At 43.3% G+C, this 18,412-nt stretch overlaps 1 protein-coding gene across 1 annotated transcript in view; it reads left to right on the forward strand.

Moving 5' to 3' along the window:
* The first annotated feature begins 243 nt into the window (after positions 1-243).
* VSTM4 (V-set and transmembrane domain containing 4) overlaps positions 244-18,412 on the forward strand; it is a 35,937-nt gene continuing 17,768 nt past the window's right edge. The window contains exons 1-5 of the mRNA XM_054382539.1: positions 244-298; positions 8,351-8,749; positions 12,423-12,491; positions 14,363-14,470; positions 18,341-18,374. Coding sequence (XP_054238514.1) covers positions 244-298; positions 8,351-8,749; positions 12,423-12,491; positions 14,363-14,470; positions 18,341-18,374 — 665 coding nt within the window. The remainder of the gene's footprint in view (positions 299-8,350; positions 8,750-12,422; positions 12,492-14,362; positions 14,471-18,340; positions 18,375-18,412) is intronic.

An 18,412-nucleotide genomic window follows, 5' to 3' on the forward strand; every position in this document is an offset into this window, starting at 1 on the left:
CGGTGGGGAGAAAAGGGAAAGGAGGCGAGAAAAGGAGGAGGAGAAGAGCTGAGCGGGGGGGGGGCAGGATGGTGGGAAGAGCACAGAAGTCGGGAGGGAAGGAAGAAAACTGAAGAAAAAAAGGAGGAGAAAGGGGAGGAGATGAAAGGCAAAAGGAGACGGGAGGAGGGGAGAGGCCGGGGAGGAGAGAAGGGAGCCAGCTCGGCAGAGAGGGAAGGGACGGGACTCGGCGCCCTGCGGGCCATGCGCCTCTTGGCCACGGCGCTGGCCGCCCTGCTGGCCACAGCCCCGGCCCCAGGTAAGCGGCACCGCGGGCGAGCAGCGGCCGGACCCCGGCCCCGGCAGCCTCCTCTGGGTTGCCCGCGGGACCCCGGGCTCCGCCTCGGGGTGATGCCCGCCCCTTCGCGCTGAGGAGCTAGGTCTGCCTGCCCCTTGGTCCCGCCGTCGGCACGGGGAAGGGGATAGGGTTAGCAGCCGCAAGCTGCGACAGCTACCGGGCTTGGGCACCGAGAAAGAGCTCTTAGCGAGAGGTGTTGCGGCCCAGGGAAGCCAGGCAGGTCCCTGCCGCCCCGCTCCCCTGCAGCCGGCCGGGTCTTCCCCGCCGCCCCCGTCCCGGTCCCTCACCCCGCTGTGCCACCGCCTGTCCGCGTTCCCGGCAGCAGCCCTTCTACCAGCGACCTGGTCCGCAACTGCGCTTTTAAAAAAGAAAACCCTTTCCATGTAGAAGTTACAGGAACGTGCCCTCTGCCAGCCTTCTGTGTCAGGCAGGACAATGTTGAGTCGCACTCTAGAACTACAGGCAAAGCTGAGGCAAAGGAAGATCTGGGATAATTTTTTTCCATGGCCAACGTTTTGTCCTAAAGCTGCTAAAAGTTCAGATCTGAACTTCAAGGTACAGTGTGTATTAGAGAGGTGGGGAAGCCCTGCTCACTCAAGGTTAATAAAAGAGTTGAAACTGAATCTTCACTTCAAAAGAGCATGAGATAGTGAATGCAGAGGTTTAGTTCAAGTCTATCTTTAGTCAATACAGGAGCTTTCTCCGAGAAGGAGCCTCTGACTTGTGAAACTTGCAGACAGATCTGTTCTGGATCTGCAACAGCTGGTTGCTTTTGGTGATTTTGCTAGCCCGCTCCTAATTATTTTTGTTTAAACAAAGAACTTCTTCCTGACACATCTGCTCTTCTAACTTTTTAATTGTAGAGAAGTCAAAATTAAGCAGGCTCTGACAGTATCATTGTTTCACAGAACAAACTACAACACAGATAAAGGCCATCCTGTATGTTTCTGGTCATGCAAATCTGAGATCAGAAGGTAACTACCCTTATGGCACGCTTCTCTAGTTCCTTAGCTATCAGCAGGGGCTGAGGAAAAAATGTCCTCTCAGTCCTGAAAGGTGAGTTGTAGATTCTGCCTGCCAGTCTCCATGAAGAAAGAAAAGAGGGCTGATGTCTATAATTAAGCCTGGACTACAAGCAGCACTGCACAGGAGCAGCTCTACTCTTGGGCTTCCGTAAAAACACAGCCATGCTGAAACTGCTCAACAAATGTAAGGACCAAACAATCACTGTGCATCCTTTGCTACTGTTCCAGCACAGAGGGGACAGCCCTGTTCACAGACAGATTTCTGGCTGCTTAAAGTATAATTTGTTACTCTTAACAGGGCTGTGAAAGTGTTTTGCTATCTCATAGAGCAGACAACAAAGTCCAAACCTGGCTCATACTTGGAACTGAACTGGTGTAAACAGAAATGGACTATTTTCAGTATACAATTTTTCAAAACAGAGTTTAGTCTGCAGTAACCTTCCCTGGCTCCCAACAAGCAAGTGAGACATGCAGGTGAAAGGTACCAAAGAAACAGATAAAACATAGGGCTAGGGCCAACTAAGTGAGCTGGTTGCAAATAGGAAAGACATGTTTGACAGTACAGCACACTGCAAGGGAATCTTCAGGTCTTTGACTTTCTTGCCTTTCTAGAAGTAGTTTCCCTTTCTAAGCAGAAGCAAGATGAAAACTCTTAGGATGAGCTCCACTTGAGTGGCTACACCATGCTATACTGGGAAGGCAGGAAAAGAGAAACAGTGATTCCATACTTGAAGCAGCAACCTGAAGTCTAGAAATTCAGTGCTCTGTTGGCACACAAGCCTGCTCTCAAGTTTTGGAGGAGTCCCCTGTCTTGGCAAGGAGCTCATTGTAATAGTAAACATCATGTTGGAGCTGATCCAGTGCCTGTTAAAGATAGGAGGAACATTTCCACTAGTGTTTGGGAGCCCCAAATGCAACTTTTCCTTTCCACATAAAAAGAAAGGAAATACCTCTTTTCTTCAAAATCCACCAATGTTCGTGCTCTAATGGCACTGAGAGGGTAAACTCGAGTGGACGCTTTCTGTACTATGTTCAACATAATATTAGATCAGATCACAGTAAAAGCATCAGGAAATTTCCAAGACTCTCCCCACTGCTGCACTTGTACAGCCACCCCAACGGGAACCACAGAAGGAAGATAAGGAGATGAGTTTCTGCTGCTCAGACAGCATGAAAGACAAATTTTGATATTTCCTTATTAATAGGCATCTCCTCAGAGGAAAGGTAGAAGCCTTAGGTATAAAACAGCAATGCTTGTATGAGTGTAAACAGCTAGAAAGAGATCAGAACCCCATGTACAAATGTGTCTTTATCTTCTTGCAGAGACTTCCATTATCACCATACCTGTGTTCCTTTGTATTTTCACTTGTGTACTTTTTAGCACTATGTTCTGCCTAGGTTTGAATTGAGCAATGATTCTTTTGCCTTTTATTTTGGGACTCTGTTTCACATTTAATCCTAGCCAGCTTTTTGAAACAAGAAGTTCACATGTCAGGAAAATGACATAATTGTTTTTCTTTACAGTTTTCCTGACATGTTCATAATTTCAGTAGAAAATTGTGCCATTTGCACAAACCACATTTTTATAAAAGATTTGTTAAACATTTATAACCCAAATAATAATGAGAAACTCAGAAAGTGTTGAAATTGTTAAACTTATTCCTATTTAGTGAGTAGCACAACTTTCAGCTTTCATCTTATCTCAGTGGCAGAGGCAGCCATCTTATCTTCACATTTGTCTGTAAAGTTTCTGAAGTAACTGAAGCTTTAAGTCTTGAAAGCTTTTGGTGGTATTCAGACTTAATTTTAAATTTCAACATCCTATTGTAATTTCTGCAATCCAAAACAATCTTTTGCTTTGGCAGCTGCATAAATTGCACGCAGAAACCTCATGCATAGATAATAATACCAATAATCTAGGACATGTTTAGCTCAAATTCTAAAAAACTACATTCTTTATACATGTTTTTTTTTTTTTCTTCATGAAGAAAAAAATAATGTCTACTTGGAAAAAATACACAATTTATTTGAGCTTTCTACTGAAATGACCCCAAATAGTTATTACATTATTAATTTTTAGAGGGTTCTTAGGCAGCTGCATTGAAACTTCTTTATTTAGTGGATTTACTTTATGGAAGGTGACACAATTCACCACTCCAACTTCACTGGGGCCATAACACCATTGTCTCTGCCTCCAGTACTCCTTCAGAAATAGAATGGAAATATTTTACTTGATTATTTTGAAGATAATGTATGTTTGTGCTTCAGAAACTGATGTCATACGAGAGCCTCTGCCAAAATGTTCATCCTCTTTGTTAAAACATTCCTAGCTGATGTATTAGAAAAGTGTCCAGAAATGAAATAAATCTTTCTCCCAGAGTTGCAGTTCTTATTAGTATTGGAATACAGTATATTCACATAAGAGGAAGCTCAATATTAACCTTTTGGAGGACATTTCTTGCATTGCAGGCAGTGCTTGCTCACTGGTGAAATATGGTTCTCTCTCTAGTGGATGCGATCAGACCTGTAGATTACACATTACAAGTCATTTAGGGAACACATTGCTACAATATACCATTGGTCTAAAATAGATCAGTCTCTGCTATGACTAATAAGAACATTCCTAATGTACATTAGGGAGGGAATAAAATGAGTGTCGATTCCCATGGTTCAGAAAATCAGTCCATCATAAATCAATTATATCAGGAAAGAAAAATTTTCCTCTAACTGCTATGAATTTCTTTCAACATTCTTCTATACTGGTCATGGTTAGAAATAAAGCAGACAAATGACTGGTCTAAGCAAGGTTTGTGCTGAAGAACAGAGAAAAGTTAGAAATGAATGGAGCAGTGGAATAATAGTTTGTCCCAATATAATCTCCTGTCAGTTTTTGTTATGCAAATAATGCCAGATTAATTTAAATTTGTAGTTAGAAGGACTAAACTGACAGATTTAACCCAGGCTTCAGAAGGCCATGGGCAGGGACACCTCACACTAGATCAGGCTGGCCAGAGCCTCATCCAGGCTGGCTTTAAACACCTCCAGGGATGGGGACTCAACCACCTCCCTGAACAACCAGCTGAAGTGCCTCTATGCAAATGCACGCAGCTTGAGCAACAAAGAGGATGAATTAAGGGCCACTGTGCTGCTGGGATGCCATGACATAGTGGCTATTGCTGAAACTTGGTGGGATGATCCCATGACTGGAATGTAGGGATAGATGGGTACAAGCTCTTTAGGAAGGATAGGCAGGGAAGGAGAGGAGGAGGTGTTGCCCTCTATGTCAGTGACAGCTGGAATCAGTGGAGCTCCACCTGGGGAAGGATGAAGAGCTGGTTGAGAGTGTATGGGTTAAAATTAAAGGCAAGACAGGGGAAGGAGATGTTACTGTAGGGGTCTGCTACAGGCCACCTGACCAGCAGAACCAAGCAGATGAGGCCCTCCACAGGCAAATAGAAGTGGCTTCCAGGTCACAAGCCCTGGTCCTCATGGGTGATTTCAACCACCCTGACATCTGCTGGAGGGACAACACAGCAAGGCACCAGCAATCCAGGATGTTCCAACAAGAAAAGGTGCTATGCTGGACCTTGTCTTCACCAACAGGGAAGGGCTGGTAACCAGTGTGAGGCTCAGAGACAGCCTTGGCTGCAGTGACCATGAAGCAGTTGAATTTAAGATCCTCAGGGCAACAAGGAGGACGTATTCTAAGCTTACAACCCTAAACTTTAGGCATGCAGACTTTGATCGCTTCAGGGATCTGCTGGCCAAAGTGTCATGGGACAAAGCCCTAGTGGGAAGAGGGGCCCAGGACAGCTGGTCAGTATTCAAGGACCACCTCCTCTGTGTCCAGGAGCAATGTATGCCAACAAAGGGAAAAGCAGGGAAGAATGCTAGGAGGCCTGCCTGGATGAACAGGGAGCTCCTGGACACGCTATCACTTAAAAGGAAGCTCTACAAGGAATGGAGGAAAGGACAGCTGGAATGGGGGCTATATAAGGAAGCTGCCTGAGCAGCAAGAGACCTGGTTAGGAAAGCCAAAGCACAGTTTGAATTGAATCTAGCCAGGGAGATTAAAGGGAACACCAAGAATTTCTACAGGTATATTAATGGTAAAAAGAAGAGTAGGGAAGGTGTGTGCCCCCTCAGAAAGGAAACAGGTGAAATGGTCACAAGTGACCTGGAAAAGGCTGAGATTGTCAATGACTTCTTTACCTCAGTCTTCACTGCAAGGGCCTCCAGCCACACTCGTGGAATAGTCATGGAAGCTAATGGCAAGAACCAGAAGGAAGAACTGCCCATCATAAGTGAAGATCAGGTTTGTGATCACCTGAAGAACCTGAAAGTGTTCAAGTCCATGGGACCTGATGGGATACACCCACGGGTACTGAGAGAACTGGCAGAGGAGGTTGCTAAACCCCTCTCTATTATATTCCAAAAGTCCTGGCAGTCTGGGGAAGTCCCCACTGACTGGAAAAGGGGAAACATTATTCCCATTTTCAAAAAGGGGAAGAAGGAAGAACCAGGGAACTACAGGCCAGTCAGTCTCACCTCTGTGCCTGGTAAGATCATGGAGCAGATTCTCCTGGAGGCACTACTGAGACAGAAGAATAGTGAAGAGGTGATTGGGTACGGTCAGCATGGCTTCACCAAGGGCACATCCTGCTTGACAAACCTGGTGGCCTTCTATGAACAGGTGACAACATTAATAGATGAGGGGAGAGCAACTGATGGCATTTACCTGGACCTGAGCAAAGCCTTCGACACTGTCCCGCACCACATCCTGGTCTCCAAACTGGTGACACATGGGTTTGATGGCTGGCCCACGAGATGGATAAAGAACTGGCTTGATGGCCACACCCAAAGAGTAGCTGTCAATGGCTCCATGTCCCAGTGGAGGCCAGTGACAAGTGGAGTCCCTCAGGGATCAGTCCTGGGACCAGTCTTGTTCAACATCTTTGTTGGCGACATGGACAGTGGCATTGAGTGCACCCTCAGCAAGTTTGCTGATGACACCAAGCTGTGTGGTGCAGCAGACACACTGGAGGGAAGGGATGCCATCCAGAGGGACCTTGACAGGTTGGAGAGGTGGGCACAAGCCAACCTCATGAGGTTCAACAAGACTAAGTGCAGGGTCCTGCATCTGGGTGGAGGCAATCCCAAGCACAAATACAGGCTGGGCAATGACTGGCTGGAAAGCAGCCCTGAGGAGAGGAACTTGGGGGTGCTGGTGGATGAGAAGCTCAACATGAGCTGCCAATGTGCACTTGCAGCCCAGAAAGCCAACGAGATCCTGGGCTGCATCAAGAGAAGTGTGACCAGCAGGTCAAGGGAGGTGATTCTCCCCCTCTACTCCGCTCTGGTGAGACCCCACCTGGAGTACTGTGTTCAGTTCTGGAGCCCCTATTACAAGAGGGATCTGGAGGTGCTGGAACGTGTCCAGAGAAGGGCCACCAGGATGATCAGAGGGCTGGAGCACCTCTCTGATGAGGAGAGTTGAGGCTGTTCAGTCTGGAGAAAAGAAACCTCCAAGGTGACCTTATTGTGGCCCTCCAGTATCTGAAGGGGCCTACAAGAAAGCTGGGGAGGGACTTTAGGATATCAGGTAGTGATAGGACTAGGGGGAATGGAATGAAGCTGGAAGTGGGGAGATTCAGACTGGACGTGAGGAAGAAGTTCTTCACCATGAGAGTGGTGAGAGCCTGGAATGGGTTGTCCAGGGAGGTGGTTGAGGCCCCATCCCTGGAGGTGTTTAAGGCGAGGCTGGATGAGGCTCTGGCCAGCCTGATGTAGTGTGAGGTGTCCCTGCCCATGGCAGGGGAGTTGGAACTAGATGATCCTTGTGGTCCCTTCCAATCCTGACTGATTCTATGATTCTATGATTATGACAAGGAGAATATTACTTGAAACAGAGGCAATGAGGAACTATAAAGTAAGGAGTTGGTTACGAGCATAGGATAGTAGTCTTTCAGTGACCATCTAAAGAACAGTATAATGTAAGGTTTGCACAAACGATGTCTAAAAGTAGTAGAAAGAAGCATGAAGGTTGAAATAATGTGACTTCATGAGATCAGGATAGCATGTAGGAAAATCTGAGGAGCAAATAACAAAAGTGGAGTAGAACTTATAAAAGTCAGAATTAGTAAGAGTTTCTTTGATGCACTAGGAACTGAATCACAAATGACAAAGAAGGGAAAGTACCCAAGAATATTATTTAATTGTAAACAGCCATATAATCACATATGAAAATATCATGAAAAAGGACAACATAATTATGGGATATACCAGGCAAAATACATCCCAGTCAAATCTGTAGAGTACTGTGACTATTTCACAGGACATTGGAAGACTTCTTTCCAGACACTGTCTATAATTCCAGACACTCATATTAAAAAAACAAAATAATTGCAATCAAACTCCAAATTTAAACTGGAATCATTGCAAAGAAGGGCTATTAAACTGAATAAGGAAGCAGAGTTTGGCTTCTTTAGCTCAAGAAAAAGAAGAAAATACTATTTGCACTTAAAATTGGAACAGGAATGAATGGGCATAAACTGGCCAAACAATTTGGCCTGGATAGTGTAAGAAGAATGCAAGCTTTCAGGAGAGTAGGTCATGGAATAGCTTTCCAAGAGAAATTCTTGGCTCTTGCTCTGATCTAGTTTTAGGTTAACGTTAGTTTGGAGTGACAAATTATGTGACCCTGAGCCCTATCTTATTAATTAGTGACAGCAAGAATACTAGAACAGACAAACTGAAGGAGGGCCTCGTACAATCTAACTCAGAGAGAGACAGCAGGTTCAAAAACCTCTTTCAATTGCTCCACACTGAATGCTATCAATTTACCTGCTGTGGACTTGCCTTCTGGGACAGATTATAGAATCACAGGATCAATAAGGTTGGAAAAGACCTCAAGGATCATCAAAGTCCAACCTGTCACCCAAGACCTTGTGTCGATATGAAGGATTCTCAACATCTCTTTCCTTTGCAGATGTTTGTGAGGCTTTAAATGTGACAGTCTCTCCAGGACCAACAGTGCAGTACTCTGAGGGAGATAATGCCACCCTTTACTGCCACATTTCTCAAAAGAGAAAGACAGACAATTTGCTGGCTGTGCGGTGGGTCTTCGCTGCATCACCAACCCAGGAGTATCTGATGATCAAAATGACAAAGTTTGGATCTGTCCAGTACTATGGAAATTACACCCATCACTTCCACAAGCAAAGACTTCATCTTCTTAAAGAGAAACATGGAACTATGTACAAATTTCTTATTCTAAGCCTCCAGCAAGGAGATCAAGGACATTATATATGCAAAGTCCAGGAAATTGGCAAACACAGGAATAAGTGGACAGCATGGTCAAATGGCACAGCAGCTACTGAAATAAGAGGTGAGACACTACTGATTTAAATTCTGTAGTTTTTCTTGTCCCATGGCCTCTTTTTTTCTTACAAGTTAATCCATAAGACATTTGAAGTTAGGTTATTTTAAAGTGTGAAGTTATTTTAAAGTGTTATCTGTGGATATGAGAAGAAAATCTAATACTCAATTTCTTTACTTACCTATTACAATTTAAACATTATTCAACCTGTAATAATACATTGGAAGTGAGAAGATTGGTAAATTTGTTGAAGATAATCTATTTCTTTTACCTTTTACCAGAATAGCAGTAATTAAAACTCTTTTACATTCAGCAACAGGACTTTACAGCTTTGCTAGTGGGAATAAACAGATGCCATTTCTGTTCAAATACAAAGACAGAGAGAAATTAACTTATTTTCTGAAGACTCTGCAGTAGGTCAGCTAGAAAAAGAAGCATTGTATTTTAGATCTATGTTTTGCCTCTCAATTTTCATTGCTTTTAGTTCTAGTTTAACAGCAGTTGGTAAGTAGCATTTCTAGTATCACGTTTGTGTTTTTGTTTATACCACTTGTAGGCAGGAAGCAGAGCTAAAAAAGCAGTGACCAGCCATCTGGTATTGCACTTCAGATAAAGAAATGACCAGTAATGAGTGCGAGTTTTGAACCGAGGTGGAAGCAAGTCTTCTCTTTGGGATGGGTCTGCTCAAATCTAACCCAACCACCATATCCACACTTTCACAGGGAGGTGAAACTGATCTAGAGCAGACTGCTTTGAAGGGGTGGTTGAGCTTAGCAGTTATGCTGTTAGTGCTAGCTGTCAAACTAGTCCCCTGGTTGTGGCTTTATAAACAGAAAAGTTGATTTCCCATGAGGCCGACTAAAGATAATGCCAAAATTCAAGGGTGGTCCATAGGTCTGGAAAGTCAAGAAGCTTATCCAGCAATTACAGAAATACTTGGAGGAAACTGCTTCATGAAGTAGTTCAATGATATTCCTTTTCATGCTAAATTTATCCTTGTGTTTAGACCCAAGAGGTTATTCCTGTAGACAGGAAATGCTCTACTCTAGGACATTTCCTGTGAGGCCTACCCCTACTCTCTGCAGGGGGGTTGGACTGGATGATCTTTTGAGGTCCCTTCTAACTCCTAACATTCTGTGATTCTGTCACATCCTAATCCCACTTATCCACCTCACGGTTTGGCAAAAATGGCCCTAGCTCTCTTCTGAAACCAGTTTTAAACTGAGGGAACTCCACTCACTACAAAGCACATTCCCTCAACACCAACTTCACAGGTGTCATTCAGGTTTATGCATTACTTTTGGTAATTCTCAGAAGGAGAAATGTGCAGGTAAAAAAGACTCTTTGAGTGTATGAGTTTTTGTGGACAGCTCTCAGGTATCACAAGCTTTTGTTTAGATCTGTCAGAAGTATGAGAGCAAAAAATGTGAAAAACGTGATATAACAAGAGAGAAAGAGCAGCTTCACATTGATCAGCAATAGTTAAACTTGCCTTGAGAAATCATGGCATTAACGTAATGTAATATGATATACTATCAATGGTGAAAGACACTAATAATCCAAAGACAAAGTTTGGCTTGGATTAGTATCAAAGACTATGGATCGATTTTAAATAACAACCAGAAAATCCTAGTCTAAACTATTTGGTCTTATTATACATGAAAAACACATCCGGAAAGCCCCCAGACATTCATGTAGGATTTCCTGTGCTTCCTGACTTCAGATAGTCAGAAATATAAATAATGAGAGCGCAGGACCCAAGTCCGAATGGGAACTCCAACCCCTTAGCTGTCTCTGACAGGGAAATGTCCGTCCCTCTCACACCCACACCCCAGCTTTGTGCATCAGCCATGCTTCATGTGCACAGAAGACCACAGCATTCAGACTTAAAATAAGACTTCACCATTAGACTCCTGAATACAAATCAGTAGAGCAATCAGTACCATAGACCAGAAATGTGATCCCACAGCCAAATGGCATCTGTAACCTGTAACTTTGTATCCTAAAGAAACCAAGTCCTACAAGATCATGCTGTCAGCTAGTCTGCCTCCTTTTGAATCCATGGTCTGATTTTAATGGTCCTGAAGATACTAAAGTTAGACAAATAGTGTGAAATTGGCAGTATGAACTTCCTCTAAAAAGCTGTAAGAACAAAAAGAGTAATTATTGTTCTTCAGCTGTCAAGTGCCCAGTGACCTTCCACACTGCAGTCGGTACCTGGGGCTCCTGGACACACCACAGGAGGAATGCAGTACAGAGGTTATCATGGAGAGGGGAGCCATTTGGGTATGAAACACAGAATTCATCAGCTTTGCAGAAAAATTAGCAGTTTCTTCTTGTATTTCTGTTGTGTTTTTTTCCATCTTGTTTATAAACAAGGAGGAGTAAAAACACTAGAGCCCCACAACTGAACTCAGCCATCTTACTCTCTAGAGGGTATTATGTTTTACAAGCACTGAGCCCATGCTGAGTGGCTGGAGCCAAGACACAGTGGTTTGTCTTGTAACCACACAGGGTGGTTAAATGAAATAAAACTTTACTGCATGCATGATTTAGCCCTACAGATTTCAGGCATTAGCTTGCTTCATGCTCAGCAGTTGTTTCAGTGTTGGGTAGATAGGCAGGTATTGTATCCTAGTGTCTTTAAAAGTTACTACACAGAAGCCAATTTTGAGAAGAATAAGAAGAAAAAGAGCTCACGAGCAGTGCAGTCACTTGGGGTCTCAATGTGTTATTTGAGCGCTGTAACAGGAATTTCAGGGCAGTTCAATCTGCCAAGGGACATCCACAAAAGCTTTGGAAGGAAGGTAAGCTGGGCAAAATCAGGGGCCTACAGAGTCAGTCTTGAAGCTGCGGGAATGTTACTGTGTTGGCAGAGATTACTGCACTCCCAAGCACTGCTAGAATGACTTCACTGTTTTTAAAAAACACAGTGCCTGATGTGGCTGGCTCCAAGTCAACTGTCAGAGCTGTGTCCTTCAGGAAATCTATTGCTCCTCTAATTCTGTTGGGTTTTTTTTGGTGTGGGTTGTTTTTTTTTTTTTTTTCACTTAAGCTCTACGATGTATAAGTAGAATAGAGTGTTAAAATCCTTCTTAATATTTATGGCTACAAGGTAAAATAAATTCCCATTCTCTTGAGCAAAAGTTGTTAATCTCTCTCAGACATAGCCTTTTTTAGGACAGAAACACAAACTGCAACTCTAGAGATACAAGTTGTGGGTAACATTACACAGAGCTGGAATAAAACCAGCTACATTAGTAGCAGCTTTTTCCCTGGGATATTCAGACCATCCTGACAAAATCATTACAGACTTTGCAAGCCCATGGCCACCTATTCTAAGGTTTAGGCTCTTCAAAAGTGTAGTTCTATTCTCTTGCTGTTCTTCACTGTTTTTAACTTTAGACTGAAGTGCCACACATTGCATCTTCCTAGAATAAGATTGCAAGGAAGCAGTCTCAAGCCATGCAGCACTCATGGGGGGTTCCAGGCCAGATGAGATTTACTGGAAGACAGTCTCATAATGTGTTTTATAACTGAAGTGTTTCATTGAAAGGTAATCATCCTGTGAGATAAAGCAAGAAGTTTAGGGCAGAATTATATTTACTTCGAGAGGTCTCAGTATTTTATGTTACACATTTTCGGTTCTTGCCACTTCTTTGTTGTGATTTCTTTCCCCCAGTGATTTCATCAAGATCTTCTGATGATCCCATTTTTAAGAAAAAACATGAAGCTTGGAAGTTTTTTGAAGGTAAAGATACATCTAACTGCTACTGGTGCTATAAAAGCTGTCAGTTTTGTTCAGTGCTGCAGGACAACTAAAGTGTCCCAACCAGAACCAATTTTGCTAGTTCCTGTGCAGACACAGGTCTTGCCTGAGAAACCTCAGAGTATGAGGGTTGCTGGAGGAAAGTTCATGGAGGGCTCCAGTTTCAGTTTGTGATAATATTTTTTACAGTCAGTGAGAAAATAGCCTATGTCTGGCTAAACACGCAATCAGAATCGTAGAATCATTAAGGCTGGAAAAGAACCCTAAGATCATCAATTTCAACTGACAACCCAACACCACCATGCCCACTATACCATGTCCCAAAGTGCCATGTCCACACATGTTTTGAAAAACCTTCAGAGATGGTGACTCCACCAGCTCCCTGGGCAGCTTGTTCCAATTCCTGACCATTCCAGCACTAAAGAAATTTTTCCTAATATCCAATCTGAACCTCCCCTGGCACAATGCAATGCAAATGCAGAGCCTTATCCGAGATGGCGTTGAGTATGTCTGAAGAGGTACCAAGCGCTCTACACTCCCACTAGCCTTAGAAACTGAACATGCTCTGCACTGGAAGAGCAGCTTAAAGCTCCCTTGAGTTTCCAGGTAAGCAGCATTTTCTGTGTAAATTAGTGGACAACTGTTCCAGAAGGCTCAAGTCCAGAATTTGCCCCAGCTCAGAGTACCAACGAAGCACCAGCATGGCATTTGCAACAGCTGTACTGCCTGCTAGGGCAGAAGTACATGCCTGCAGGATGGCCTTGACTCTGTGGGTAGCCTTGCTCCTTAAACCACACTTTACAAACTGTGTTGTACTGTGTCAGAGTAACAAAGCAGAACTGCAGGTCAGGGGTCTAGTTCCAGCAACACTCTTTCCTACAAGAAATCTTGGCCTCTGAGGCTTAGTTTCGTCTCTGTGAAGCAGGACAGAAGCCAATATACCTCCCTGAGGACATTTCAGCGCATAAATGAGTAGAGCATCCTTAAAGTACTCTATTTAGAGTTCTTGTAAAAGCAGAAGTCATTAAAGATTTCTTCTTCTAAACAAAATATTCCATCTTGACCTGGCATGGTACAACTCCTGTCAGCTCAACTGGGAATGTGTTTTGGCACCTTAATGAAAGCCATAAACAAACATTGAGGCTCTAGACTGAAAAAGCAAAAAACCCACGAACAAACAATCAAATAAACCAAACAAAAGCCAAAACCAAACAACCAAATTAAAAAAAATACAAAAAACAACAACAATAACAAAAAACCCAAACAAAACAGAAACCCAAACCTAAACCTGAAAACCAACCAACCAAAAACACACAGAAATTTCAAGCTGGTGTTGTCACCAAGAAGCAGCAGTCAACAATTACAGACTTTTTTCCTTCTTCCTCAGTCACTCAGCACTCTCCTCATCACCTTCTAGGTATTTTTTAATTTGTTTTGTTTTGGTGGTTTCCCTTTTAGAAACAAAACAAAAGAAAACATCCCAAGTACAGCTGTTTGAACTGAGAAATAATTCAAGTGAAGTCCTTTTGTTTGTAGGTAGCTGCAGCAACAAAAAAAAAAGAAAAAAAAAAAGCAAAGAAAAAGCCCTTAACTAGCCCTTTCTTCCCTCACAAAAGAAAGCCCAGTAAGCCCTCATGGGTGTAGTTATACCTACTTTCATTTATGGAGACTTCAAACAAATTTTAAACTGAGCAGGGTAGCACATGAAAATTTCAAGAAGGTTAAATTACTTCTGAATTGCTACCCTTTTTTTTTTTTTTTTGACTGGGGTCAAAAGATGTAACTTTTTTTCTGTCCTGTAAGCAAGCAGCATAGAGCTGCAGCACTGACTGTCATCTATACTTGTTTTTCAGATTTGTATGTGTATGCAGTGTTTGTGTGTTCAATAGGAATCATCAGTGTACTACTTTTTACACTTGTCATTCTCTGTCAGTCACTTCACAACAAGAGGCGATCCACAGGTGAGTCAAATGTCATTCTTGCTGACTGCAAAGGCCCTTACTGAAGAGGGAGAGAGAGGGAGAGAAGGACAATGCAGGGCCCTTACTGAAGAGGGTGGGGGGTGGGGGGAAAGGACAATGCAGGAAAAGCCTTGATTAAAAAAAAAAGATATATAAATTATTGTTAGAAAAGTGGGAACTTCTTTCAAAGAAGACAAAGTGCTGTATCAAAAAATTACATTCTGATCAGATCTAGCTAGACTTTTGTGTGAGTGACATTTACACAGATGTTTAGAGGGGTTTCAAAGCAGTCTTATTCTGTTCTGTTTCCTTCTCCCTTCCTAACTAGCTGTCGATATTCTCTAGAACTTGGGGGTTGTTATTAGCACTCTCTCATTTGTAGCATCCTCTGAAACTAAAGCATCATTTTGATCATTCAGATCTGCCTTTTCACTATAACATTTCAAGATCAAGGATTACTGTTCCACTTCAGAGAGAGTTTCTCAAAGAGGCTACATCTGCATGAAAGCAGCCCTGCTGCAATAAATAGTGCTACTTTGCATCTGTGGAATAGTCAGTGCAGACCTGACTATCATTTTAGTTGGCGAGTAGTTTATTCGCAGGTGTATATGAGCTGTGGGGTTTAGCTAACAGGATGCTTTGCAGCCCCCATGTTAGAGGAGAGCATAAGCACATCTCTAAGCAGAAGCTTTCAAGGAGAGTTTGGTTTGTGATTTGTTCTGTTAATGGCAGGAGAGGATCATGACTTTACTGCCTCTTCAGCATTACAGACATACCACCATGAAGGAAGGAGTGGCTCAGCTACACAAAGGAGAAGATATATAAGCCAAATATAGATGTTTTAAGAAGTCCTTGCTTGACCACAAACACATTTCAGGCAGTGGGTCTATCTTCCCAGCAATCCACTCAGTAGGGTGACTGTGTTTCTAACTAAACCAAACAACTCTGCTTGCCAAGAGAAGGCAAGATCAATGTTATTCTTACCCAGTTAAGTGATGAAAAAGGTTTTGTGCCAAGTGAGTACCCACACTTAAGTATGTTGGTCATGGTGAGTCACCCTGACGCCACAAGCACTACACATTTTGATGTATCCTGAGCAAACATTAGGCTAAATACTTCTGTTTTTGTTGATTTACACTGGTGTAAGCATACAAGCAGCTTGGAGGAAAGGTCTCTACACTGAACCATCATCAATGAAATATAGAAATAATACAGAATGCAGTATAGAATAAGCATAAATGACAGAGAAGAAGTAATTTCTTCTGAGCTGCTAAATCCTTTCTTTACTACCCTGAATAATTACAGGCTTCAGCAAATATTTTTCTTAGATTTTGAACATTATCCAGTAAACACATGGATTCAATGGAAATATAACAGAATAATGTTTAACAACCAGGCATTCAGTATACAGTTAAAAGAACTAACAGGCAAGCCTTTCAGCTTGGACCACCCAATCAGAGTAGTTTCCAGAGTCACATTAATTGTCTCTGAATCCAGTCAGCCATCAGGGAATTAAAGTTTCTGAAGCAACAGTGGAAGAAGTGTAATTGACAGACACAATCCCCACCAGAACCATACTACTTTTTCTTTCTTCAACCTCAGCCTTAGCAGCAAGTTCAGCCTTTAACCTCTGCCCCAAGCAACAGCATCTCCTTCAGAAGTGCATGAGGTACAAAGAGTGCCCTCCTTTCTCAACATACCTCTACCCTGCCCAAAGATACCCTCCAGGGGTTAGGGTCTGACCACAAGATACCAAGTGTGTCAGCCAACAGTAGTGCTTTGTCCCTTCAGACTGTTAGAATAAGGTGTCTCTCCTCAAAAAGCATTATCTTACCTCCTCTCCATCCTTGGCACTCTGTACTTCCATCCTGGGCTGGACTAGGCAAATGCTAGTATTTATACAAAAATGAACCTGCAGTGAAATCATGAAGCCCATCCTTCCTTGAGGAAAGGAGCAAAGAAAGGGACAGCAAAACAATCCTCCCTCTGCATCACCCCAAGCCTTCTTTCACCTTCATTGAGGTGGTCACCATGTCATCTTCTTCAGAGACCCTCCAAGTGTGGCTCTGCTCTTCAAAGTGAGACAAGGTCAGGGGCCCAAATCATTCAAAACTATCTCATCTCAACTTGGGCAAATTTCTGTGGGAGCTTTTCCCTGAATCTCTCCAGTCTCCACACCTATCACAGAGACACCAACAACTCCCTCCATTCTCCCACCGCTGCAGCCTCCTCCCCTAACTCCTCAGCCCTAATGCTACAAGAAAGATAAGATAACCTAACCTAAGCTAACCTAACCTAACCTAACCTAACCTAACCTAACCTAACCTAACCTAACCTAACCTAACCTAACCTAACCTGCCCTGCCCTGTCCTGCCACCAACACTGCATATAAGGAGTGGAGGGAGACACCTAAGTAAACAAAGGGAGAAGAGGGAGGGAAATCTCTGCCCAGCTCTCAATAAGAACAGCCCAACATGGGACAAAAAGCAACTCCTAGGTGCACTAAAAGTAAGTTTTAAGTAGATGAAGCTGGAGATGATCCCCCTGAAGTGTCTGTCTGCAAAACCTGAGCAGATCCTGGCTCACCTTAGGGTTCTGACGTGAGAAGGGTAATACTGAACCCAGTTACTCATCAAAGTTGCTCTCTTGGTTTGATTGGATTTGCACTGCAGGTGGGGCCCATAGCACAGGGTAGCCATGGGATGCTGTGGGAAGCAGCATTTGTTACAGGAGTGCTTGTTCTTCCTAATCCCTGTTTCAAAGGCTTGGAGTACTTACTGTAGGGAAACCAAGATAATACGTACCTAGAGATGCTCAAAAGCATCTAAGCAATGTACATGAGCATCCCTTTACTCCCAAAGGGCCAGGCCTACTGTTATCCTGCATATCTAAAAAAGACCTGATAGATAGACACAAGCACTGCTTTGGCAGGCTTAGACACGGCCCCTGTGTTAACCCCAGTTCTTTGTGCTCTCAACTGCTCTTTGCTTAGGACAGAAATGTACTCCCCTAGAAGCTGTGTAGTTTTTGTAGAATGGGAGAAGAGCAAATATGAGAACTTTCCTGCAGAGAGGGGCATAATCATGTATGAGCCTTTTAAAGAACAGAGTGTCTTCACACTTCACATCATGGCCCAGGAATACACTCTCCTTTCCTTCTGAGAAATAAGATAGCAGTAGGTAGAACAGAAGAGCCAGAGTCTCTCCTCCTGCCTGTATGTCTCTACACTCAGCATGTGGCACAGCTTGGCAGAGTGCAGAAGTCACTAAGCCACAAAAGAGCATCTTCATAACCCTGGCTCCTAAAACCCAGGGGGGTGGGGGGAGTAAAGCTGCCCTTGCTCAGGACTACTGATTCAAAATAATGTGAGACAGAAGGTTTTACATAGCTCACACACATGGCTATCAGAGGCAGGGCAGTGGCTGGACTGTACCTCTAATGTGATCCCAGGAGGCAATCCCTTTATGCCTGAGGCCACAGTCTGGCTTGCATTATGAACAGCAGTGGCTCCTGTGAGTGAATGGTTTATTTCAGGCTTCTGGAAATAAATAGAGACACCACAAGTCTTCAAAGTAAAATTACTGGCCTGCTGTGCTTCTCCTTAGCAAGCTGTCTTTTGGCTGGGCTGACTACTGGAATGTGTGTTGCCCAGCACTTCCACAGCAGATTTTGGGTGTTGTTTGCTACATTCCCCTCTCCCAAGGCTATCTATGCGTTTGAGTCAGACTGCTCATAACAAAGCATAACAAATTGGCAACTCCACAGTCTCAGCAGCACGGCTCTCTCTGCAGTGCTCATTTGTAACTCATAAACTATGTTAGTTTGAAGCCACATTTGCCTTCTTTTTTTTTTTTTCCTTTTCTTCAACAGTGAAGCATTACCTGGTGAAATGCCCCCAGAACAGGTAGGAGATTACACGTCTCTTTACTATAATCCAAGGCT

This window comes from Indicator indicator, chromosome 7 (assembly GCF_027791375.1).
Source record: "Indicator indicator isolate 239-I01 chromosome 7, UM_Iind_1.1, whole genome shotgun sequence".
Taxonomy (NCBI): Eukaryota; Metazoa; Chordata; class Aves; order Piciformes; family Indicatoridae; genus Indicator; species Indicator indicator.